Below are 25,853 nucleotides of genomic sequence, written 5' to 3' on the forward strand. Positions count from 1 at the left end.
CTGAGTTTTCGTGAAAGTTTTTTGGGTATTTTTTTTCTTCTTCTTCTTCTTTTTTTTTTTTTTTTTTTTTTTAATTTTCTCCCCCTGCAGTGCAAAACTCCCCGCTTCCCCCTTTCCTCCCCCTCGCCCCTGCCATATGGCCAACCTCCCCCTCCCCTGCAAGGCTGCTGAAATCTGGAGGCTGAGACTGGCCCCCCTGCCTGCGTAAGAGCCTCCCTCCGGCGCGCCCGCCTCCGGCCGCGGGGCTGGGGGCGCCGGGCGAGCCAGCACGCTCTTATTCTGAAGGGGCCTGAGGGGGGCTTCATTTCCTGACAGCTATTTACTTAAAGCAAATGATTAGTTTTGGAAGGATGGTCTATAACATTGAATCAATTACGGGACGCGGTTTGTGAGACCATTACAGTCGGATCGGGAGGGAGGGCGAGCGGGAGGGAAAGAGCGCGGCTGAGCAGGGAAAGTCACAAAAGACGTGGACATATTTCGGATGTTTTACAATCTGCAGGATTGGGGCTGCGGATTGTAAAGGAGAAGGTAAGAGGTGCGGGGCATTTTCCGCACCTTTTTCGTTTTTTACGCCTTTTCTCCCGCGGTTTTCTCCTCGTTTATTTTTCCCCGTTTTAATTTATTTATTTATTGGGGGTTTTCTTCGTGGTTTTCTTCTTTTTTTCTTTTATTTTCTTTTTTTTTCTTTTTCATTTTTTTTTTCTTTCCCCCCGATGCTCCGAGCCGAGCGGAGGGTTTCTTTCCGCGGGGCGCAGGCGGCGGGCGCTGGCGACCCCGCGGAGGGGAGTGGGGGTGCAGCGCTGCGCCGCGCCGGCCGTCGGGGTGCGGCGGCGAGCAGCGCGGGCAGCGCTAATGACAAACACATTGGGACGGCGGCAGCCACCGCGCCGCATTCCTGCCACGGGGGCGGGAGCGACCCGCCGGGGCTCCGCGGGCAGCGGCGGTGCCCGCCCCAGGGGGGAAAGCGGGGACGCGCACCGACCAAGTAAGCGGTTCCCTCTCTTCTCGCATCCCTCGCTTCCTTCACCCCGCTGCTCTCCCGTCCCTTCCCCCACCCTTTGTTTTTCATCACCTTCCCTCCTTTAGATCCCCTTTCTCACCTCGCTCCCCCTGGCCCGGTAGCCTAAAATGCCCCGAGATCCCGAGCGGAGGCACGCATACAACCCCCGAAAGGCGACCCGATCTCCATCCCTGCGCGCCCCGTCTTTTTTTAAAAAAGTGTCTCGGTGAAAGGGAAGATGCTGAATTTAGACAGGGCTGGTACCTGGAGCCTTTCCAGCCTGCAGCTTCTCTCTCAACGGGAGTGCCAGCCCTGCCGTATGCCCCGCCGGACTGCTGGACCCCATTGCCTCCTACCCCGGGAAGGGCAAAGTCTTCGCGGCCACCTTCTGGATTTTGTCAAGCGCAGAGTTGCAAACGTGCCAGCCTCTGCCAAGCTGGAGTCCCCTGGAAAAGTCCTAGGAGCAAGTAGGAAATGGCTTTTTGGCTGTCCACGGCATTGCTCAACATTTTTGGACGCGGATCCCATAGCTCAGGAACCGTTCCAGAGAACAGGACTTGGACGGCTTTTTCTGCAGCAGCAGCGACAAATCTAGCAAGGCAGCAGCAGTCCCAGGGCACAGCCACCAGCCCCCGGGGCTCGTCCGCACCCCGTCGGGAATGCGGCTGAGGACCAGAGGCGGGAGCGATGCCCTGGCCCCCATCAGTGCCGGGGGCACGTTCCCAGCGCCCCTCGACGGTATTTTCGGCGCGTCTCTTGCCGAAGTTCGAGCTCCCTAGCGCTCCTGCGGGGCCTTAGTCTGCACGCCCGGAGAAGGCAGCGCATCGCCTCGGCCCTTATGGGAACCTACGGACCCGTTCCCGCGGCTGCGGGCGCATCGCTCCCTCCTAGTCCCACAGCTCCCAGGCGGGGCACAACTTCTGTCCCCCACCGAGACTCCCGCCCCTCTCCAGACCCCGCGCCCTGGGGCTTCGTGCTTCGCCTGACGGAGAGGGCTGAAGAAGAAGTGTCGGGTCGCAGCGCCAGCTCCGTAGGGAAACACGTCTGCTCACTCCCGTCTCCCCTGTCCCGCTTTTTCTTTTTCCCGGCTACCCCGCATTAAGAAGAAGAAAAAAAAAACTTCGTCTCTCCAGCTTGGCAAAGGCTTTCCTATTGTTTCCCAGACAAACAGTGAAGTGGCTGGGAGCTGCCATCTCTGCTAGGTTTGCTCGGTGTCCCGGGCAGCCTTTGATCTGCAGCGGCTCCAGCCGTCGGGCTGCGCCGAGGGTGGGCGGACCGAGGGGGAGCCGCGCCAGCGCCGCTGTCCCGCTCCCCGGGGGCTGCCGCCCGGGCTCCCCGCGGGCCGGCAGGGTCTGTCGAGAGGCTACAGCCTGATGGTGGCTGCAGGGTGTGAACGGAGCTTCCCTCCACCATCCACACCCCAGTCCCGACTGGCTGCAGGCGGCCCCTGGCTCCCAGACGGGAAGCGGGATGGCTCGTTAGGCTCTCGGCATCTCCCAGGGCCGATGCAGAGCCCAGCTGGAGCCCCAGCCCGGCTGACTAAGCTCTGTGTCCTCAGATGGGACAAGACACAGGATCAAAGCAAGGAGACGGGAATCAAAGATTTCTCTGTCATCGTCTCATCAAAATCTGGACTGTGGAGATTCGACTTTTAACTCTGCGTGTAGAAACGCTAGGGAAAGATCTCCCAGCAAGAGACTTCGGGTTTAGCTTCTACTTAACAATGAGTATTTTAGAAAGGCCCTCAGCTAAACAGCGGTTTAGCCAACCTCAAAGCTTGGGGAAAAAAGTTTGCAGAAAAACGAGACCTCACAAAACACTGGGATTTAGGAGTCCAGAAGCAAACCAGCTCACCCAGCCTGCAGGCACTCTCCTGCTGCTTTTAAATGAGATCCCTTGTTCTGGTACTCCTCTGCAGGCACTGAAGAGCAGGAGGTGTGCCAGTCCAGCTGCCATCGGGTACCGGGCCATCTTTGCTGTTACTAGTTTGTTGATGTATGGGAAATCTTCATGTGGCTCTGAGGGCAATATATAGGTATTAGGTTTCAAGAAAGCAGGAAGTAATAAATATTTTAATAAAATACCTCTCTTCTCTACTACAACATTGGGCTAGGATTGAAGTAAAGTATACATAGACAGAAAGTCTTGCATAGCCCAGACCTCACAGATTATTTCCAGCTAAAAATGAGGCTGAAATGAACACCTTTATGTAATCCTTGCCCTGCTTGCTTCTTTATTTCTATTTCATGACTACAATGGTACCTACTTTTGTATGTGAACTCTAAAATTTTTAGTAGAAGATGTTTTCTTTTTTACTTTTGAAGACTTAAAGACAAAGGAATGACTTCTGAGAGGTGTTTTTTCCTAGTGCTGGTGAGAATTGCTGATAATTAAAAAAAAAAAACAGACAAGAAAGCAAGCGATCCTTTCTCTCCCTTATGCCTTGCTCTCCTGCTTGACTCATCTCTTTCGAGCCTATAAAGCTTTGCATGGGCACCCAAGGGAAAAGTTTGCAATAGCATAGGCTTCCTAGTTCTTGTGGTCAACAGAGATGGATATTTTTTCCACACAATGCTTGTCAGCACTTGAGTTGGGATCTAAGGTGTTCTTTGATTTGATTCTGAGAACCTAAGGAAGATGTATTACTTGGAAGTGTCAGCTGGCCTGTTTTTTTTTTTTTTTCCCTTCCCTGTTTTTTGGGACAATCTGTAAAACCCTCCTTGGATCAAGTGGGAAAATTTGGGCTTTGCAACTCCCCCACCACCTTTAGCTCCTAGACTGAGGTACTCTGTCCTGGAGGGTTAGGCTGAAGAATTGGGACTGACTAGAAGGCTTGTTGGGAAGAAGCCTCAGTGTCCTGCAGAGCACAAAGTAGGAGATCAGCACTGGGCTACCCTTGATGCATGGCTATGCCTTGGGTTTTTTTCTATATACAGGCTATGCTGGATTAAAATATTTGTAAAGGGTCATGGAACAAGCCTCATTTTGGGAGAATATTTATGCCAGTATTTTTCATGGAAAGCTTTGAACCTTTCCCCAGCAAAACCATCAGACCCAGATGTTAGCGCTGCAGGGCAGCGCTGCTCTTGTGGAGAGTTGAGTTTGCAGTTTGGGAACCGAGGACCAAGAAACGTTGCAGGATGTCCTGTCTGAACATTTACATTCAGCTGGTGACATATACCACAAGAAAGAAATGTCTTTTCTTGGGCTGGCCATGGCTCTTCCTGGAAAAGATCAGCTTTCCCAGAAGGACAGACTGCCACTCTGACAAAATCATGACTGAAATTACCCAGCCCTCTCATAACAAGGATAATCGTATCATTACGTGCCAAGATTTACAATCCAAATACTCCCCTATCACTTATGTAAATACAGAGAAAATGGGACTAGGGTTGGTGTGTTGTTGGGGTTTGGGGTTTTTTTGTCGCTTTTTTTGTTTGCTTGTTTGTTTGGGGTTTTGTTTGGTTTTTTTTTTTTGTTTTTGGTTGTTGTTGTTGCGTTTTTGTTTTGTTGTTTTTATTTTATGTTGGTTTTAATCACGCGGAATAAAAAATGTAGGAATTTTGAATTTTAAGTTGATCCGGCAGACCCAGTTGAGGCTGCTACGTTGGAGACGAGCGCTGCCTTTCGCAGGACAAGAAATGCGGCTCGTTAATGTGGATCAACATTGCCATCCTGTGGCCGCGGGTACGAACCTCGGTGACGGGGTGGTGGCAGGAAATCAGCCCAGCAGTCTCCAGTGTTCGGGAGATGGGCTGGTTTTCTGTCTTGAAAGAGGTCTTCGGTTGATTCATAGCAGTATGAAAATAGCATGCACCCTTGGCTCTTCTCGGTCCCCCTCCGCGCTTTCTCTTTAGGTCATGTAGAGCACTCACCTAGGAATATCGTAATTTTCTATATGTGTATTTCTGTTGAGTTTCTGAACATTGATTTTACCTTGTCTTTTGTAGCACAGTCAATGAAAACTTTCTTTATAGAAAGGCAGTTAGTGTTTGGAAAATTGACTCCTGACTGATAACAGCTCTTTAGAATTTGTTTTTTGATTAAAAAAAAAAAAAAAATTAACAACAGAAGTCCACAAGAGAGATACCAGGATTTCAGTCAGAACCTTTCAAAATCTATGTAAATTCAATGACTGTCCAACCCGGGGCAAACCCCTGCAAAGAATTTGGCAAATCTGCCAGTGCATTACCTTTCTTTTATTAATCACAGTCATGTTTCTGTTTTGGCTAGCAATATCCTATGTAAGCAAGAAAACAAGGTTTGCTTAAACTCACATTGTATGTATCATGTTAATACTGGGTTTCAGTATAAACTGGAATAAATAATAAAATAAATAATAAAATACTGGGCTTCAGCAAGGCTACACCAAGTTATGGATTGATAGACCAGTGTTAGGAACTGAAACAGATGTATTAATCCAGGGTTGAGATTTGGATAGCTGGGGACAAATACAACTGGTTTGCCATAAGGAAGGTAAAGGAGCTAAAAAGGTGCATACAAAGGTGTATGTGATTGTAAATAAAGAAAACCAGGATAGGTATGGCTGCTTGATGTTGGAATGAGTAAAGTCTCTTGCCCATAAGTGTGAAATAGTGCCTGTGTTAAACCTTGAGTCCAGCATTGATGTGTGAGGATATGCTGGGGATGGCACCAGCATTCTTAAGTCAGATGCGTGATGTAAGTGAATTCAAATAGGTTTTGAATAGGAGTGGTGGTGAATCCTTAGTACATTATTCCCGTCTTTCATGATGAAGAAGTGTTGCTCTGGGTCCTGATGAGATTAACGGGTCATTGAGGAAAGATCAAAGCTCTGGGTTGTGAAAGAAGAGCCAGATGGAGAAAGCAAATTTAGTTAAGTCCTTCTGTTTTTAAACTGCAGTGCTACATTGAGACACTCGTTGATTTCAGTGTCAACCAAGACAGCAAGTTCAAAGTAGCACTTTGGAAATGCCATCACCTGTATTTACATCATTGGGCTTCAGTCCTCACTTAACACACACAGCTCTGCAACAAGTCCGCTTCAGCAGAGGTTCTGGTGTGCGAGAGATGAACTAGCTTTGGTTTTTTGTCCTCCTCTGCTGCATCGCTTGCACTGAATAGTCTGGCAAAACAACACAAGATGGGGTGAGAGTTGCCTTTTCAGTCAGAAAAGGGAGGGAACTTAGAAGTGGGGTAACATTGTCTTGTGGATCTTGGGAGATTAGGAGTCAGATCAATAAAGCAGGCCATGGTAAATCTTTAAAGAGTTACAAAGGGTTACTTTAATAGAAACAAATGCAGAGTATAGCTGTGATAAAATGAGTAAAGAGGCTGAAAGTGAGGGAACTATTTGATATCCAAGAGTCTGTTATTGATGGGAGACAGATACATAAACACATGGCAATTATTGCTAATGGAAGAAGCAGGCAAGATGTCTCTGCTGGAAGATTGTTAGCTGAATTTCTGAAGGTGTTTGTACATATTCTTGAGGCAAGTAGTCTTCTAATCCTTCTTCTGAGACCTTTATGTTTGAATATAAAATTATTTTGCTCTGCAAAGGGGTGCTGTCTGCTCCACCCATTGCAGGGGAAAAGCAGGACAAGATCAGAAACACTCCTTGGCATGTTGTAAGCATTAAGTTTCCATATGGCACTGCCACAGTTGTAATAACTAGATGCACCTACGTGCTTTCATATCTCAGCATCAGGAACTGAATACCAAAGGAGGAATAGAAACTCTCCAGAACCTTTGTAAAATAGTCCCTATCTTGGCACATAATCCTTCATTTTACTCTTTGGTTGGTGTTTCAAATTAGGGGCTCTTCTGTGCAGTGTGGTTTTTTTTTTTTTTTTTTTTTTTTTTTTTTTTTTTTTTTAATCTATATTGGATTTGGGCCAAATTCAGTTGCTATTAGAAGTCACCAACAAAGCATCTGTTGGTTTCAATGGGAGCAGGGATTGCAGGATCTTCTCCTTTAGAAATTACCTAGCATGCTTCTTGAGGGTTTTATGTAGAAATGTCATTACATGGCACAAAAATTATATAGATGCTGATTGCTATTGTTGTCTCTATAAGACAGATGCTTTAGAATTATATGTTTGAAAGCTGAAATAATTGCACGTGATCTATGACTCTCTGCACTGTTGGGGAGAATAGATGCTCTATGAATGGCACTGCTGGTCTGCAATGGATTTATTTAATTAGAAAATTTCAGCATGTGTTTTAAATAGTGTGTCTCTCGATCAAGGGAATTCTTACTAAATAAGCAATAAGCACTATTGTATTACATTGTATTCTGTAAGCTATATATACACATCTGTACAATGGCAAAACAAAAATATCACTCAGGGTTGTACTATTTGTAATAAGAGCGGCTTTAAAATGTACTTTTTCTCCCATAAAAGCTGCTTGGAGCTGAAAGGTCAGAACTTACTGCATGAAGATGTTACATCTTCATTGATGCTTGTGAGTGTGCTGCCTGTTTCTGTGGGCTCGGTCCCAGAGGCTACAGTGGGAGCCGAGCTGCCTGCAGGCTGTTGGAAAGGGGATGCACCAGGACTTGGTTCCTTACACCAGGACTTGGCTCCTTACTCTGCCAATGGAGAGGAGGGTCATGGTGTCTCACCTGCCTGTGCTCAGTCTGTGGCCACACGCACCTTGTGGCAGTAGGTGGCATGAGTCTCTCTGGGCTGTGGCTGTGAATTGGGGTCCCTGGACCACTTCTCTTTGCAGCACTGTGTGTAGTGATGGGAAGCTGCACTCAGGTGCTACAGAAGAGGGGTTCTGCTGAGTCTTATACAGCTGTCAGGCCATTAACTGTCTCTCTCTTGCCTTCTCCTTTCTGTTTCAGTTGTTGGCAGCTATGGGTACTTACCCACAGATGCTCCTGATCCTGGGATGTTTCCTCACAGGTAATGTTCCTCAACCCTCTAAGCTTCCCCACCCCAAATTCTTTATAAGTCCGTATTTAAACTCGCTTTCTTTCTGCCCACAATAACAAATACCACATGGCTGCCAGCTGGTCACAGACCTGGTTTTTCTGCTTTTCCCTCTGGTAGGCCATGAAAGACCTACTGAGAAGGCAGTACTTTCACTGGTGCGTAGTGGCCACTTTGTCTCTCCCGTGCTGCTGTAGCCTCCCACCACTTGTCAGAGTGTGCAGGGCGGGTGAGCTGCCCAGCAGCAGCTGTGCCACGCCTGCCCGCCGGCCATTCTCCGGCCAGGCTGCCTGTGTGGGCTCCCCGCGTCCCCCCACCCGCGCCGCGCTCCCGGGGCTGCCGCCCAGCCTCCAGCCTCTGCCGGACTAATGGTGATGGGAGGGCAGGGCAGGCTTTACCACAGGGTGCCAAATATAGAAAGGGCCTCTAGAGCAAGGTAACGCTGGGCAGGAGCGGAAAAGGGTTTCAAAGAGTCTGGATTCCTGGTGCCGGTTTATTGCAGAGAGTGCCAATTTCACTCGGTGGGCCTAGGTGCTTGTTTATGGTACAGGTCATTTAGTAGACTGAAACCACAAACATGTTTTCTTGGTGAGTTCCTCATTTTGTAGAGTTTGGATCCTCTAATTTTCCTTCTGAGAGTTGGACCTGCACCAACCCACCTGCAAATTACCTAGACTGGCAAATCTGAGCCTGTAACTGGAGATTGCATCTGCAAAGCAGTTCCTCTACAACATGTTGTTCAGTGAATTGCAGTTTTATTTGGCTACAAGCCTTCTGTACATTTTGGCTAGAGGTAGACATGATGTACAAGCTCCTGCTCTGGCCCTTTGCAGAAGCCAAAGTCAGATGTAAAATGCAGGTTTTAGTCTTGGGAAGTGGTTTCCAAATTTCAGCTGTGAGCTTGCTTGAAAACTGACAGGACTGCTGGTTTCCTGACCACAGCTGTAAGGAGGTGTGAGATACCTGTGACCCAGTGGCCAGGGTGTGGAATTCACTGGTCTGGAGTAGAACTGTGTACAGCTTTGGGGCTGGAAAGCTGTGGTGTGGATTGGAAGCTATCTCTAACTTCACCTCTGTCTGTCTTTCACCTCTTGATTTGACAAACAGAAGTCAGCAGGCAAACACTTAACATTTCAAAGGAAAGCCATTTGTTATTCCTCAGGCAAAGCTTTGGCTTTTAACAAGGGCAAATTTCCTGGGACATCTGCAGGTCTGAAATAGTCAGAAAAGAAAGGTGCTCTGGACCCTTTCTGCTTCCTTTCACATCCCGTGCTGAGGCCCTTTTGTGTGTTGACGTGCTATTTATTTGTGTCTTTTTGCAGGACCATTCCTAACATTTTGCCAGCTTCCTCTGCCAACTATTGTTCCCAATAGGAATGAAATGGTGGTACAGCTGTATTCCAATTTCACACTCAAATGCTCTGGGGACAGCGAAGTGAGCTGGCAGTACCCAGTGACCGAGGGAAACCACAGGATAGACATTAGACACGAAGAGAACAACAGCGGCTTCTTCGTGACAGTGCTCGAAGTAGGAAATGCCTCGGCTGCCCATACGGGCTTGTATGTTTGCTACTATAACCACACGCAAGTGGAGGATGGGGAGGTGGAAGGGAAGGACATCTACATCTATGTGCCTGGTAAGTTGGGGGTGCCACAGATGTACCTGGAGCTTTGGGTGGGAGAGGAGAACCATGGATGTTCAGAAGAGGCGTGTTGCTGATGGCAATTTACTGTCTGAGGAAGAGAAATAACCCCAGGGTTAAATCATGTGCAAATCAAGACCAGCCCCTGTAAATCTATGGATATGTTATTCTTTCTTTCTATTTGGTTTCACTTTTTGATAAGAGTTTGAGTTTTCAAGAAGAGTGATGAACTCAGAGCTTTAGAGCTGAGGTCTTCTGACCAGTAGGAGGCTGCAGAGCAGACCTTGGTGCCCAGGTCAGCTCATCTCTGGGAGTATGTCCAGCCTTCAGGTTTGCCTGGCTCCCAGGTGGATATTAACAGAAATTCCAGACTTTTCAGGGGGCACTTGAGTGGATATCTTGGGATGTGTACTGACAAAATCAATGCTGTGCATGATACTAAAGCTGCTGCCAGATGAAGAAGGCCATATCCTGTTCTTAACGTGAATTAGGCTTTACCTGGGAACTGGAAAAAACTTGTGTGTGGACAGGGCTTGGGAAGTGTCAAGCAATGGAGATGTCTTGGAGGTGACTGTCAGAAGGAGGGGAAAGAAGTGTTCTTGCTGGCCAGTCTGACACAAGATTAAACACATGGTGCTACTGTGCAGTGCCCTGTAATTTTCAAGGCAAACACAGCCTTCCCAGGTCCTGTGTTGCATTTCTCTTTAGTGGTGGAAAACTACTGGACCCAGAAGCAATGGCATCCCTTCTTTTTGGAAGTGCCTATTTCCAGCTTTGCCCTCCCACCCCTTTGTTCTGACTGGAAATCTGCTTAAAGGCTTTCCACAATCTCTATTGGATGAAAATCTTTATTGTCATAGTTGAGATAGGCACGAAAGGCCGAGCCATGACTGACTGCTTTTGTAAAGCCCTGTCTGGATGCTTCCTCGGCATTGACTGGGCTTCAGGGGGTGAGGGTCACAACTAACTGCAGGGCCAGAAGAGATCAAGCCACTGGATTTGCAGTAAACATATTGAACAGGGAACAAAAGAGAGGAGAAGAGATTGCAAATCATCCTCCAGAATTGCAGCATGTTCTGAAGGAGTGATATCTGCAATGGCAAGGAAGATTCTGGAAGGGCAAAAAGCCAGGAGGGAACAACAGGACTTGTTTTACAGGCTATTTTGCTCTGGCATTAAGTTTTTGCTGTTGACAGTGTGTAATTCAAGGACAGTGATTCTTCCAAGACTTTCTCTCCATTTGCCACAACAAATGTAAAGTGTTTGCATTCGTTCTTGAAGCAAGATGTTTCAGCAGAGCTGGATACTGCCAGCTTTGGCACATATATCTCAATATCCAATCAACTCTAACCAAATTACCAGAAGATATTGTTTATGTTAATCAGTTTTGCAACTCACCCAGTGGAGGAGTATAAAGGCAAAAGCTGGAGGATTTCTTTAAGAGGACATTTTGGTTTGGTTTTCAAAAGCCTCTAGACATCAGCCTACCAGATTTGCAAGGCAGAGACTCCCTGTAATTTTTTCCACTTGCTAACCATCAAGATGTCATAAATGCAGAAACATATCCTTTTCTCCAAATTATAGAGAATGTTTCTGTTTCCACTATAAACTTTGTCTTTACAATTGTTTTCCCTGCAATGAATTAGGAGGGCAATGGGTGGCAGCAACCCACTTTAGCCAGGGAGGATTACGCTGGGACTTCACACAATATCCTATTTTCACTAACAGCACATAGAAAACCAAACTAGGTGAATCTTGTTTCTGTTTTAAATTACAGTGGGAAAATGAATACATGGAGTTGGCAGCATTTTTGAGATGGAGTGCTGTGCTGGGAATATTGCTACAAAGAGCCTGCCAGTGCAGCAGAAAGTCTATTGTTGGAGGGATTTGGATTGCTATCTATTAAATTTTATTATAAAGCTGTGCACAGAAGCTTCAGGCTAGCAGGGATTATTTGTTTATTCCGAATGGCCAAACGGAGACGATTTGAGGGCTATGCTTTTTATGCATAATGTTATGCAATTATATTTTAAACTCAGACTTTGGATTGGCTGGATAGGGAAGTTGGCATGTATTTTGTTGACTTTAAAAGAAATAAAACTACCAGGACCTTGTTTGCTTTTTTTCCTAGTTGAATACTGTATTTTGAAAACCACATGCTGTGACCATAATTAACTATGTCTCATAACTGTAATGTTGGACATGTTAGAAATACATGAAGATAAGTACCTTGAGCTATTTTTGATGAAATGTGGCTTTAGTGGTGTTCAACATAAACAACATGAGACTGACTTCTAACTTTTTTTTTTTTTCTACTTGGAAAGTGGAATTTTAAATTTTATTTTATTTTTATTTTACTGCCTGCTTATATACTTGTTAGGAGATAGCTACTAATAAAAAAGGTGAAAAACATCTAACTTAAAATCATGTGAGTTGTGAATAACAACACTTAACATTTTGGGGGGAGGATCTTTTATCTTTTTCATTTTGCATCCTGAATTGTCACAAAGGAACCTAAGCCCTTTCCTCTTTTGTCCTTAAGAGAAATGTTTCATTACATGTCACATCAAGTAGCTAAAATGAGATACCACATGACATTAGCAAACTTTACCTGCAATATCTGAAACACTGGGAGAATGAAGTGTGCAAGTTTCACTTATGACCTATAAGTGGTCACTGATATGCAATTCTTGTGCATGGACTTGCTGCAAACAAGACAGTGTAAGATTGCTTCTTGTTTTTTTACAGACCCAGACATGCCTTTTGTTCCTTCTATACCAGAAGACCAGTTCATCCTAGTAGAAGAAGGTGATCCTGCAGTTATCCCTTGTCGGACAAGTGACCCAGATGCTCAAGTGACTTTAGTTAACAATTTAGACAAGCCTGTGCATGCTTTATATGACACCAAACAAGGCTTCATAGGGAATTTTCCTGCAGGCTCATACATGTGCAAAACAATGGTTAAGGGCGTGGAGTTCAAGTCTGATGAGTTCCTCATCTATATCATAAGAGGTATTTATTTCTATTCATTTTTTAAAAAATGAAAAATGCTTGTGTTCTTTCTTCAAACTGTAAGAGCACCAGCATCACTGGGTTATATCAGATATTTCTCCAGTGATGAGCTCCTTGCTCCTCTGGCAGTACTGCCAGTTACTTGTTGCAAGTTTACTTACAATTTTGATGAGAATAAGGTGTCCCTAATTTTATCTTCCCTCCAAAATTATTGCATGAAAAATTTATGTAGTCCATGCATTTTCAATCTATTTGCTGAAACACAACTGAAAAGGCTGGTGTTTCCCAGTGGTTTTGAACTGTAGAATTCTGGGTAGCCTGAAAAACATGATTTAATTGTTTTGAAAACATTTTTCCTGCCCATCAAGGAATTCTCAAAGACAGTCACTGATTAGCAAAATGGGAAATTGCTTTTATACCCAATGCCTTTTTACAGGGGGATTTGAGATAGGAACCTCTAATTGAAATTTTATTTGTGGATCATTTCTTTGTGAGATTGAACTGCCTGTGCAGTTCATACTTTAAATACAAATTGTTTATGTTAGTATAGATCAGCAGTATTTTTAATGAATTTTCAAGGTGATTCCTCGGTAAAGGAATTGAAATGGAAATCTTCCTCTGAAACTGCATCATGTGAAAATTGTAATGAGATCTCTCTCTCTCTTCTCCTAGCTACTTCACAGCTGCCTGTTGAAATTGAAGCTCTTAAAACTGTCTACAAAACAGGCGAGACCATCGTAGTAACTTGTGTGGTCTTTGACAATGAGGTGGTTAATTTACAGTGGAATTATCCTGGGAAAGTGGTAAATATCTCTCTTTCTTTCTTTTTTTTTTTTTTTTTTCCCCACAATGTTTGTATTTATTTGTTAGGTAAGCAAGTGAGGTTGTAAAATATTCTTCTTTTATCTGAATGAGGACTGCTCAGGAGAGAAAACCAAGTAACTTCTTTTAATTTTAGGTTACCATAAAACAAAGTCAGTCCCAAAAGGTAGATTTGCTGTTAGTAACTAAGCAAAGCATGAGAAGAAGGTAAGGTATGGTTGAGGAAGTAATGCTCTTTCTCAGGTCTTGTGCTGCTGGAAAAAAAGAAATGTGAAAATTGAAAGATCTAGGTATGTTGGGTGTCTGAGTAGAGCTCTGCTGCTGAAGGTCTGAACCTCTAAAGCAGCTCTCTAAATCCTGGTTCTTGGGGATAAAAAAGGACAACGAAGAATTAAGTCTATAATCTTAAGTGTTCTTCATTATGCAGATGTAAACTGAAATTATTCTTGCAGTCACTGAATAATGAGAAACATCTAGTAAGAAAATCTTAGAACTTTTGTAGAACCCTGAAATTTTGCAAACTGGTTTAACATCCTTTTGCAGTGAAAACTTTTTTTCAGTTAAACTTGGCTAGATCCAGTCCCAGGCAATTTCAGAGTATCCCATGTAAAAAGTCTGGTTGCTGAAGGAATGATGTAATTGAAGTGTACTTAGTTGTTACTCCAAATCCCACCTTCTATTTAAGTAAGTTAAGAGTCCAAGAGGAAAATTACTTGAGCAAGTTTTGTCTTGTTTTCCATCTTACACATCAGTATAGTCTCTGCTTTATGCCACCTTTGAAAAATAGCCCCAGCATATTTTTGTACCAGTCCCTCATGATAACATGGTCTGTCATTTTCACCATCCCTTTACTCTCAGGAGTTTTGTCCTTGTCAATAAATTATTCTTGTTTTGAGAGTAGGCAGAACATAGCATCTATTAATGGGTTACTTTTTGTCTGGTGAAAGGGATAAAAATTCATCTTACTTCACAGACATTGAACTAAGGGGACTCAAGTGGCTTTTCCATCTGAGGAAATGGTAGTGCATAAAAACTCTGTCAAGTTGCTTACCCAAATTTTCAAAGGTATTTTGTTTATTGTGAACAAAATATGAGCTCTCAACCTCAACCTTCTATGCCTACCCCCAAAAGGGTGTATTTTTATTGGCACTGCTTTTTTGTTGTGGCTGAAAAAGGCATCCTTATCTGAGTAAACAAGTCTTCTGCCATACAGAATTTAGATGTTTGCTCTCACTTCAGGGGTATCAAAGATCCTCAGTGATGTGTTTTCAACTCAGTTACTTAAGCAAGTTTTTTTTCCTTCTCCAAACTACAGAAAGAAAAAGGTCTGATAAAACTTGATGATATCAAAGTGCCATCGCAGAAGCTGGTTTACACCCTGACCATTCCTGAGGCATCAGTGAAAGACACAGGCGATTATGAATGTACCGCTCGGCATGCAACCAAGGAGGTTAAGGAAAATAAGAAAGTAGCCATTACAGTTCATGGTATAGTCTGATATTAATGTCTAAAATTGTTAACACATTGGAAAATACCATTCTTGAAAAATGTTGCATAGTGTTGTTTACACAAGGCTTTTTTATTTACAGACAAAGGCTTTGTTCACCTGGAGCCTCAGTTCAGCCCTCTGGAAGCTGTCAACCTGCATGAAGTCAAAAACTTTGTTGTCGATGTGCAGGCTTACCCAGCACCAAAAATGTACTGGTTGAAGGATAATGTGACTCTGATTGAAAATCTTACAGAGATTGTTACTACATCAGGAAGAGTCCAGGAAACGAGGTAAAAAACCTTCTGACCCTTACTTCGCCATGCTGACTTGAGTTCCTCCCCAGGAAACTGGGCACTACTCCTGCTCACTCTTTACTCCTCAGTTTGTTGCTTCTTCCTCAGTGGCATTTAAAGATAGTTTATTTGTTTTCTGTTCTAAATGGCAATGCCTAATTTACTTCTTCTCACTACCTTCATAACATCAACCTCTTCAAGATTCCTGAGCAAGAAACCTCTTTGCTCCCTTTCACATTTCTCCACACTGATAATTTCCAGCTATTTCCAGTAAAAGCAGGGCTTTGTCAGGCCCCTGCAAAAAGTAACTAAGGCCACTTCTTTCTCAATTGTATGTTGATAGTTATTTAGCACTTAAGTAATTACTTAGTTAAAGGCATGCTAGAAATGCTAAATGTCACAATGCTATAATCACAACATACCCAGATTAAGTGTTACCCCAAAACTATTTTTATTTATGCCTACTTTAAAAATACAAACAAAAATTTGTATTTCTGCAGGTTTCAGAGTATTTTAAAATTGATACGGGCCAAGGAGGAAGACAGTGGATACTATACTTTGGTTGCTGAAAATGAAGATGAGATTAAAAGATACACCTTCTCATTGCTCATACAAGGTAAGCAGCACCAGAGCCTTGCCCACCAGAACTCACTTGCACGCTGCCTTGCCTGGAGTATGGATACATGAAAGGCACGAACCAGGCTGAGCGGAGGAGTGCGTGTTAGTCTCTGGAGCTTTTCTAGCCTGATCCTGGCTTTCACTTCTGCACTGGCCCGGAGCCAAAAAGAAACTTTATCCACCCAGCTAAGTTATTCCAGCTGACAGTAGGATGATAGCTCATTTAACATGACATGCAGACGTGGCACAACTGCAGCACTTCCTCCTCATTGCTCTAGCCTAGAGTCTACTCTGTGCTACAGGAGATATTGAGTCTGTGTCTGTAGCTCTTGCTAAGGTGTTGGCCAAACACCACCTGTCCTGCTTTGAAATTTCAAGCTGGTTTTTTCTGTAGGCACTGACAAATATTTTAACAGACTCCTGACTCCTTCCCAGTTCCAGCTCTGATCTCAGCCCTCGTGGATGATCACCATGGCTCTGCAGGTGGGCAGACAGTGAGATGCTTGGCAGAGGGGACCCCACTTCCCGATGTGGAATGGCTGGTTTGCAAGGACATTAAAAAGTAAGAGGAGTAGGTGTTTTCTTACCTGAAATATGACCTGTAACCTCAATTATCTTAGCATAATTAGTTACTGTGCCATGTTTTCTTCATCAAGAGCCAGTAAATTTCAGATAATTCTTTATTTTTAGAGGCATGTTGTTTATATTTCAAGAGAGGTTGTCAGTGCCCTTCTTTTTACATCCTATAGGACACAAAATGATGCATCAATTCAGCTTTCTCTCATAAAATCTCTCTGTTCAGTAAGCTGACTCCAAGGATTTCACAGTCCATGTTTGAGTAAGGAGTTTGAGATGTAGCTGTCTCTCCATTCAGGGACTATTTTTATTTTGAAGGAAGAAGCGTGCAGGTTTTTCAGAGATGCAATCTAAAGACCCTTCTGGCCCTTAAATGTATTGTTGTCAGAAGAAATTTGCAGGGGAAAGTAATTTTTGTTCTGTTCACTCTTAATTATCCATATAAATTCCGCCATTATTCTTCTCTGCAGGTGCAACAATGACACCTCATGGACCATTTTGACTAACAATATCTCTGATATACATATGGAAGCCCACTTGGATGAGAAAAATATGGTGGAAAGCCAGGTGACCTTCCAGAAGGTAGAGGAAACCCTGGCTGTGCGATGTGTGGCAAGGAATGACCTCGGTGCTGTTACTCGAGAACTGAAGCTTGTGGCTCCCAGTGAGTTTGCTTTGTCTTTCTGTGCAATTACAACAGCCAGTTTTATCCTGCTCTAACTTACCCCAGTTCAGTCCTAATGGATAAAAATATGAATTGTTGTAGGTAATAAATTAAAGTGGATTTTTTTTTCACCCCGGTCTTTCTGAGGATGAGGCATTTTACAGGTCTTTATGGTGCATCTGCTTTTTGCTTATTATGTAGTTCCATAATTCATTTTATTAGCACTGGCTATGGGACATTCTTCTAGACAATCTGCATTTGGTTTTGAAACATGATGACAAAGCAGCTCTGGGCTTGGAAAGACTTTATAGCCACTAGCCTCAGGAACTGCTCCTGCCACTTCTGCAGGACACAGGCACTGCAATGATGGGGGAGGTGGGTGTCTTTTGTGTGTGGTGTTCCTCATGGCTCATGAGGAAAATATGGTCTATCTTTTTACTCCACAGCCTTGAGGTCAGAGCTAACCGTGGCTGCTGCTGTCTTAGTGCTGTTAGTGATTGTGATAATTTCCCTGATTGTCCTGGTTATCATATGGAAACAGGTAGGTAGAGAAGCATTTCAGTTTGGGTGCTGAGCCCTGATGTGTTTTGATCTGCTTTAAAGTCAAGTCCAGGACTAATGCTTGGTTTTGCATTCAATGTGCTCTGCAGAAGCCAAGGTATGAGATTAGATGGAGAGTCATTGAGTCTATTAGCCCTGATGGCCACGAGTACATTTATGTGGACCCAATGCAACTGCCTTATGACTCCAGATGGGAGTTTCCTCGAGATGGGTTAGTGCTTGGTAAGTTTTCTGTAAGGGACTAGCCCCACCCTTCTTTGGGGAGAAAGACATTCAATGACCATTCTGAGGTCTCTGCCGGATTAGTAATGGACGTTATGGCCACAAAGTCCAGAGTCTCTGTCTGTCTGTTCTCATCATTTCTCCTTCCTGGTCCTCTTCTACAGTGGCATTAGCCCTGAGGTGCTTGTGTTAGTGTCTCCTGTGCCTGCATTCCAGTTCTCCTCCTGTGTGCAGTGTCCACCCCTATGTGGCTTAGGGGAGTCTCTCAGTGTTAAACACCCTTTTCAACCCTCATTTCTGCTAAGGCATCCACAAGAAGTACATTTTTTTTTTTTGTCTGCAAGACATTTATATACATATGTACAGAGACCAAGAAAATCTGCAACTAGTTATGTAGTTTTATTAAAAATATTTTAAAAATTATTAATCCATGCCATGCACATATCAGTGCTGAGGAACTGCATATTTTTGTGGCTACTGTCCTTCTTTTTTCTTCCTTCCCCTTCTGCTTTCTTCCTTTGCTATTCCTCATTGTAATTCGTACAGAATTCAGTTGTAATTATTTCCTCAAGGCTGGGCCAACCTCTCATTTATATCAATTGAAAGTGTAATGACTATAGATAATTTTAATGCTCTATCAAGATAGAGATTTAAACATACAAGGCTTCCCTCTCTTGGAGATATCAGTGAACTAAATTGTATTGCAAAACACAGGAGAAGATGATGAAATGTGTCTTTTGTTTGATGTATTTCAAGAAACATACTCCCCTGGTGTAGTTCTTCACCATTACAGAGAAAGAGTTAATTCTTGAAAGAAGCAAGAGAAAATTTTCCAGTTCAGGAATAATATCCTTTAATTAAATTCATGTTGCTAATTGAAGACTAGAGGAGGGTGAATGTTTTATGGAATTATTTTATTACAATCCAGACTTTAATTATATGCCTAAATAGGATTTGTCAGATCTGAGTTGTTAAAGACCACCACTGTGACTTTGTCTCCCTCAGACTCATGAGCATCAGCCTGCTGCAATGCCTTCTTGTTTACAAGTGTATTCAGAATAGTCAGTTTAAAACCCAGTGCTCCATATTCTTCTGTCAATATGGATTGCACAACTGTTCTACTTGACACGCTCACCCACCAGCCCTTTTGCCATATTAAATTCTTGCTGATGAGGGGGGACCCTCTTTTGTTTCTGGGGCTGACAATTCTGATTTGTGTGGATTTTCTCTTATCTAAGTGGGAGATGACAGCAAAGCAATTACACCTTTAGTTCAAGGAGGCTCTGAAGCAGGTTACAAACCCATTTTGGTTCTGCCAGATGGGTATTTCCTATCCGAGTTGTGTAAGCCAGCTGGCATTTTTTTGTTTTTTTTTTCTAGCCAGTAGTGCCTGGAGTGCAGTGCTGTTTTAAATGCCAACTCTGAACATTGGCTGATGAAGCTTCAATTGATAAATTTGGGTTACCCTGCAGAGGTCCCTTTGCAATCACTGACCCACAGTATATGCAGTGCACTGCTCTTTAAAGGGCTCACGAGCCAGTGCAAGTCCAGGAGATGCATACCAGAAGGGACTACGCAGTAATAGCATGAGCTGTTTGAACACCACTGCCTTCTCCTGGCTCTGCTGAGAATTAACGAGGTCCCAACAGGACCTGGACCTCCTCATCTGGCTGGCAGAGCTGAGAGCAGCACTTTTTGAGGCTTGGGGTCCAACTGCTGCTGCTCAGGATACCAGGGTGGCTACACAGAGAGAATTGCTCTCATTTGCTCTACACAGAGAGCAAAATTGCTCTCATCACTTCCTAGCAAGCCACTTACTTGTCCTGGTGACCTTAATAAAATGAAATGCTGGTCTGACACAGAATCTGACCTGTGCCTATTTGAAAAAGCCAAGTTAAGATTCAGGTCACACAACAGTCAGAGATGTGGTATCTAATTTCATGAGTCTAGAAACTGAATGTAGATTATAAAGCTTGACACTTATTTGGCTTTTAATATAGACCAAGAGACTTATGGTTTCATTTGGGGTGGGTTGATTATCCCAGGACAATTTTAGAAAAAGAAGAATCCAGCTGAGATGGATGCATCTGGAACAAATTCACACATCCCACCCTTGTGTCCTCTAAGCAGAAAAGCAACACCTCTCTGGCAGGCACAGCAGATAAGCTCTGTGAATGGGTACAGAGGCTGGATTAGCTGCTGTTCTTTCACTAGTTTGAGGAATTTTGAGCTGCTGCTGTGTCTGCACAGTCCCTCTGTGAAGGGAAGCAGCACTGCTCCTTCAGCGAGCTGATCACAGCAGTGCCTTTATACTTAAAAGTAAGCTTGCACTCTAATTTTGAGCTTCAATGAAGCATTCACAAAGAATATGATGGCATTACAGATGCTTCCAGTTCTTGGGCAGTTAGCTCCCACCTTGCTCCAGATTTCAAATGCAAAAGACATGGGCTTGGGCTACATCTGCAGAGAAGGTTGAAAAGGGGAAATAGCAGTGATGGCTCCCTGCCATTCCGGAAGTGCTCTCACTGTATCCACATGCACCCCAGCCCTGTAGAGGTGATGGAGAGGGAGATGTGTGCCTTGTGCTCAGCTGACAATATGGTTTTGGGGAAGAATTGGCTTGTGAAGACAAGAAGATCAAGGAGCATCAGCAAATGCCATCACATTCTGAAGGGCTGCATCCTGCCATATGGTTCCCAGACCTTCAGTCTGAAAAGTTTCAGAGGCCAAATTTCAAACTCAGGTTGTTTGAATTAGTCTAAAATTTAGTGTGAAGCGTTCTCACATCCTGATTGGGAAGGATAACCTTTGGAGCACAGGAATCTTGAAAAGAAATCACATAGCTTCTGTGTGCATGACAAACAATGCTGTCAGAATCTTGGAGAGGTTCACCAGTGTTAACTCAGCTAAGCATTCTTTAACCATTTCTTGTGCCTGTTAATGATGTAGATATTGTTTGGTCAGAAATTTTCTTTCAAAAGCATGTGTACAATAAAAGTGGGAGGAGTAGCTAGAGGATAACAGAAACATATGGCATTGCATGCCAGATAACACCTTCAAAAGTGTAAAAGGTGACAAGTTCAAACTGCAAACAAATGTCAAAGACAAAATGCTGTGTATCTCCATAGTAAAAGTTACTGCTTATTCTTTCTGTGCTTAAAGTTAAAAAGTTGCATAAAACCAAAGCGACAGCTTGTCAGGCATGTGATTATATTCTGGCATCTGGACCTCATATACAGGTTTGTTCACTCAGCGTTCCCTTGATGAACTTGGTTTTCAATGCAGAAGCTATGAAAGACAGCATTTTGGAGTATGTTTGTGCAGTTCATATTTCTCTAAAATCTCAATCTGTACTAATTTCTTCTGGAGACTGTATCCCTATTAGAAGACAGGATATATTAATCTGAATTTTTTGTCTAAATTGATTTGTGGGAAGAGTAAAGGGTCTATAAACATTAGCTGTTTTATTAAAGCACTTGGAAATTTGCAATACAATTTATTCCAGCAGATGAAACACACTTGTACATTAAACTTCAGAGAAGTTTCCCCTCATATGTGATCAACATGTATTTCAGCTTCTTGCAGATCTGAAATGGTGCTCCCTGTCTGTTTCTGAATGTGCTGTTGATGCGCTTTAGTCCATTTTCTGCTGGATGCATCCAGCATTACATAATAGACCAAAACTACAGCTGAGAGATCCAGTGCAGATTTGTAAATCAGGAACACGCCTGTATTTTAATCAGGTGCTGACTGAGGCAGAGAGGTCAACTTAAGCCTAGGACAGTCCATGCTATGAGAGGATAAAGTGAAGATGGTCGAGCATAGGAAGGGATGAATTTGAATGAGCTGAGCTTCCAGGTGCAGGTGTGCTCTTGATGATTGCTTGTATCTTTTTAAGAATGGCATTTAATGATAGCATTTCTTATCTGCTTTTTCTGTATAAAAACAACAATAATAGCAATAATCCTGGTGGTCTGGCTAAGGGAGTGTGCTCTTTCCACACAAGAATTAACTAGTACAGGAATGGAGATAAGAAAGGAGCTGAATTGCTGTTACTTTCTGAAATAAATAATGCTCTCTCTTGTGTTCAGGTCGGATCCTTGGTTCGGGAGCATTTGGAAAAGTAGTTGAAGGGACTGCATATGGATTGAGTCGCTCTCAACCAGTGATGAAAGTGGCTGTGAAAATGCTGAAACGTAAGTTGTCATGGTTCCATTTCCCAAGCCAGGTAGGGCAGGTTCCCACAGGGTTATTCAAACACTGCTTGTTTTAAATTAATTCCTCATATCTGAAGTTGAAAAGGAATGGTGAAATGATGGGATTTTAAAATTATGTGTTAGATTACTTGATGGCATTTCAAGTCTGAAGGTACCCAGGCTTTTGAAAACACCCAAAGTTTAGGTTTAGCTGAAAAGCTACAATAACTCAACAAATATTGAGAAAGATAAAGCAACCATGAATGCCTGTGAACAAATAAGGGTTATACAACAACAGGAAATAGGCAGGTCTTGTGTAAGTTCACTGAAGATTTCCTGGTTCATGAGAACTGAGAACCTGATGCAGTGATTCTGTAGGAACCATGGGAGCTTGCTTGTGTTGAAAAAGCAGCTTGTAGAGTGCTTCTCTGCCATGTGGGCAGTCCACTACTCCTGTGGAGAGGGACAGGCTCAGCTACTGAGCTGCATCAAGCGAGTCCCTTATTAATCATTTACGGCTCCTCTCCAAGTCTCAAGAAAGACACCTATCAAGTAAAAAGCATACGATGGCAGCAATGCTCCAGTGAGGCAAGCAAGGAGAAATTTTTTGTTAATCTGAAAAAGGTGACTGCTCTCACTGGGTGGCTAATGTGTTTTTTTCTTTCTACAGCTACAGCTAGATCCAGTGAAAAACAGGCACTCATGTCTGAACTGAAAATAATGACACATCTTGGCCCCCACTTGAATATTGTGAATCTGCTTGGAGCTTGTACAAAATCAGGTGGGTTTGGCTGAAAAAATAGAGGTTTGCTGGGAAGTCATCATTCAGTATTTAACAAGAACATTGATGCCTAAAGATTTTTAGCTTTTTATGAAATCTTCATGCATTTGTAGCTTTGTAGACTGTTGAATGCCTAGGTATAACTTCTAGTACTTTTCCAGCTTTCTTTCCCACCATGAAAAAATGTTTATTGATGTGTTCCTTAAATTTTACCTAGTCTTGCCTGTTAGTTTACTGAGGGCCTTTTATTTTGCACCATATAATCACAGACACAATAAAGATAGAGTAGGAGATCAGGGGGAGAGCTCCAATGGGGCAGAACTCAGGGTGGAGGTTACCTAACCAACTGCTCCTCTAATTGGACAATATTGGCTAGATATTCTAATTGCCCTATTTTATAAAACTGTACAAATTTAATTCGGAGCACTTTTTTTTTTCCCCCATATTGTATACCTGAAGGCTTTTATATTATTATTCAAATGTTGTTTGGAAAAGTTTGTTCTATTTCCATGGAACCAACACAGGTTTCAAGTAAAGGACTTACCAATAAATACAAACTAATATAAATTTTCAGAAAGTTTCTTGATATTTGGTAACAATTGCGTATAACTTAGTAGATAACTATAGTAGATAACTATATTGTTATATAGTAGATAACTATATTGATGTATAGTAGATAACTTAATTGCAATAACTTAGTAGATAGAAATGCATTAACTCACAACTCTATCTTCTAATAATTTTGGAGTCTTTTTGTATTTGTTTCTGTTTTTCAAAAACCCCACTCATCAATGTATAATTTTGCTTTCTTTTAACAGGTCCTATTTACATCATTACTGAATACTGTTTTTATGGCGATTTGGTGAACTACCTGCATAAGAATAGGGACAATTTCCTGAACCGACACCCAGAAAAGCCTAAAAAAGATTTGGATATCTTTGGGATGAACCCTGCTGATGAAAGCACAAGAAGGTGGGAAAAAATGAAAAAAAGAAATCAGTGACCTGACACTTAAGGACTTAAGACATTATAAACCCTTATTGCATTACTCTCATTCATTGGTTCAAACTCCTCCCTAATATTTCTCATTAAACTATTATTTGTCACACTTCATAGGTCTGGGAAGGTTTCAGCAGTTTTTATTCAATCTCCCTGACATATGTCTTAGATTTAGATTTCCTTCATGTAGACATGAAGTCTGAAGACGCCTGTGGTTTCTCCATAGAGATCCAAGTGCATCTACCTGTCTCCTTGTTCCCATGCTTGGGGAATTTCCAGTGTCTAAAACTCCTTCCCTTCAATAACCTGGCAGAGTTTGTTCTCCAAACTCAAGTTCTCTCATTTATCTACCAATGGCTTAGCCAGTCTCAATAGTGTCCTAGTGGTTCATGTTCATCCCAGAACTTTTTCCAGATGGTGGTTGAGGAAGTTTGTCATCGTATATTCAGCAATAATGTAATGCCATAAAATGAGCCAGGATTTAAAATATGAACAGAGAATCATTCAAAAAATCACTCAGAGAAATAGATCAACTACCTTGGTAGCTGTGTAAAGCCAGTACTATTCATCTGGGCATGGGTTTGTTCATCAGGACTGGATTTGATGCAAACTGTCTGGGTGAATAAATTACACCTATGTTTTGGAATACCTTGAGCTAAAAGACCTAGGCAGTGATACTTGAGTTAAGTGGGATTTGGGGAAATAAGGCATGGTTACATACCTGATTGTTGGCAAAAGCCTAAGTTTGACTACAGTCATACACATTAATACATATGTATTAATAAGTGATGGTTATATTATATATATGATGTATGGTAATAATCTTTATATATACCCTAACAAGAAGCCAGCTGTTGAATTTTACCTCAGTACAATGGTACACCTTAAATGAATAGTTAGATATGCACATGCTCTGACAGGGAAGACACTGCCTGATACACTTGTATTTTTTTCCAATTCCAGCTATGTGATACTATCGTTTGAAAACACTGGAGAATACATGGACATGAAACAAGCTGATACCACTCAGTATGTACCAATGCTGGAAAGGAAGGAGGGCTCTAAATACTCTGATATTCAGAGGTCTGTGTATGATCGGCCTGCTTCATATAAGAAGAAATCCATGTCAGGTAATGTAGAACTGTCCCTTCTGCATATGTCATTAATACAAATGACTCTTGTGCAAACACATATCTAATTTTTGTCCTCTAAATGGACACAAACTGCTTAGCTCTGTTCAGCAAGAGTGTGAGCATAAGCTGTAAGCTCAGAGGTTGTGGTTGTGTTCTTCCATTCTGCTCTGGGACTAGGAGAGGGAGGAGTTGCTGGAGCAGAAGGGGTCTTATTGTATATTTCTTTCTGTGCTGAGGCACAGGGTAGTTGTGCTCTGCAATCGGGCTACTGTAGGCACTCTTTGGAGGCAGTGATTTTATCAGTCTTGTAGTTTGAAGGATTTTGAGCGATAGCAATGACCAATAATAATAGTAGTTTATATTGTACTGTTTCCACTTACATATCACATTAACCGACACTTACCAAATGCAGAACACTTCCAAATACTTTCCTGGATCATGTAATGAAGATAATGAATGCATCCTATTCCCTGTCCCTGTTCTCAGAAAAAAAATATGCTTTTGTTTAAAAACAGACACCGCCACTTCTGCCTCCAGGGCTCTGAAACTGAACCATATCCAGTCCCAGGTTTACATGGCAGACTTATGTACTCATGTTCTAGGACAGTCAGGGAAAAATGAATCACTGAATTTTGACTGTTTTTTTTTCTGGCATTTTTCATAAAATAAATAAGAACTGTTGCCATAGAATTCCTGACCCTTTTTGCTGGTGTTGGATTAGTCCCAGTGAATACTTCCTGGGAAACAGCAGTGTTCAGCAAAAGTAAACAGATAAGAATATACATGCATGCACAAAACCCTAATGAAGGTATCACCTCTAAACAAATATTTTTGTACCACACACCAAGTAAACAATGTGTGTAACAGTCCAGTAATGTCCAGTAACTGTTCTTTCTCACTTTACTTCTTCCTACCGTTCCC

General features: G+C 42.8%; 1 protein-coding gene across 1 annotated transcript in view; it reads left to right on the forward strand.

Moving 5' to 3' along the window:
* Nucleotides 1–217: 217 nt before the first annotated feature.
* The window catches only part of PDGFRA (platelet derived growth factor receptor alpha), a 34,674-nt gene continuing 9,038 nt past the window's right edge, over nt 218–25,853 (forward strand). The window contains exons 1-16 of the mRNA XM_030271078.4: nt 218–531; nt 7,836–7,896; nt 9,246–9,560; nt 12,315–12,578; nt 13,251–13,381; nt 14,716–14,887; nt 14,990–15,179; nt 15,683–15,798; nt 16,236–16,362; nt 16,847–17,040; nt 17,487–17,581; nt 17,691–17,823; nt 21,915–22,019; nt 22,690–22,800; nt 23,619–23,772; nt 24,763–24,929. Of these exons, the coding sequence (XP_030126938.4) occupies nt 7,848–7,896; nt 9,246–9,560; nt 12,315–12,578; nt 13,251–13,381; nt 14,716–14,887; nt 14,990–15,179; nt 15,683–15,798; nt 16,236–16,362; nt 16,847–17,040; nt 17,487–17,581; nt 17,691–17,823; nt 21,915–22,019; nt 22,690–22,800; nt 23,619–23,772; nt 24,763–24,929 (2,323 nt within the window). The 5' untranslated portion in view covers nt 218–531; nt 7,836–7,847. The remainder of the gene's footprint in view (nt 532–7,835; nt 7,897–9,245; nt 9,561–12,314; nt 12,579–13,250; nt 13,382–14,715; nt 14,888–14,989; nt 15,180–15,682; nt 15,799–16,235; nt 16,363–16,846; nt 17,041–17,486; nt 17,582–17,690; nt 17,824–21,914; nt 22,020–22,689; nt 22,801–23,618; nt 23,773–24,762; nt 24,930–25,853) is intronic.

Source organism: Taeniopygia guttata, chromosome 4 (assembly GCF_048771995.1).
Source record: "Taeniopygia guttata chromosome 4, bTaeGut7.mat, whole genome shotgun sequence".
NCBI classification, from domain to species: Eukaryota; Metazoa; Chordata; class Aves; order Passeriformes; family Estrildidae; genus Taeniopygia; species Taeniopygia guttata.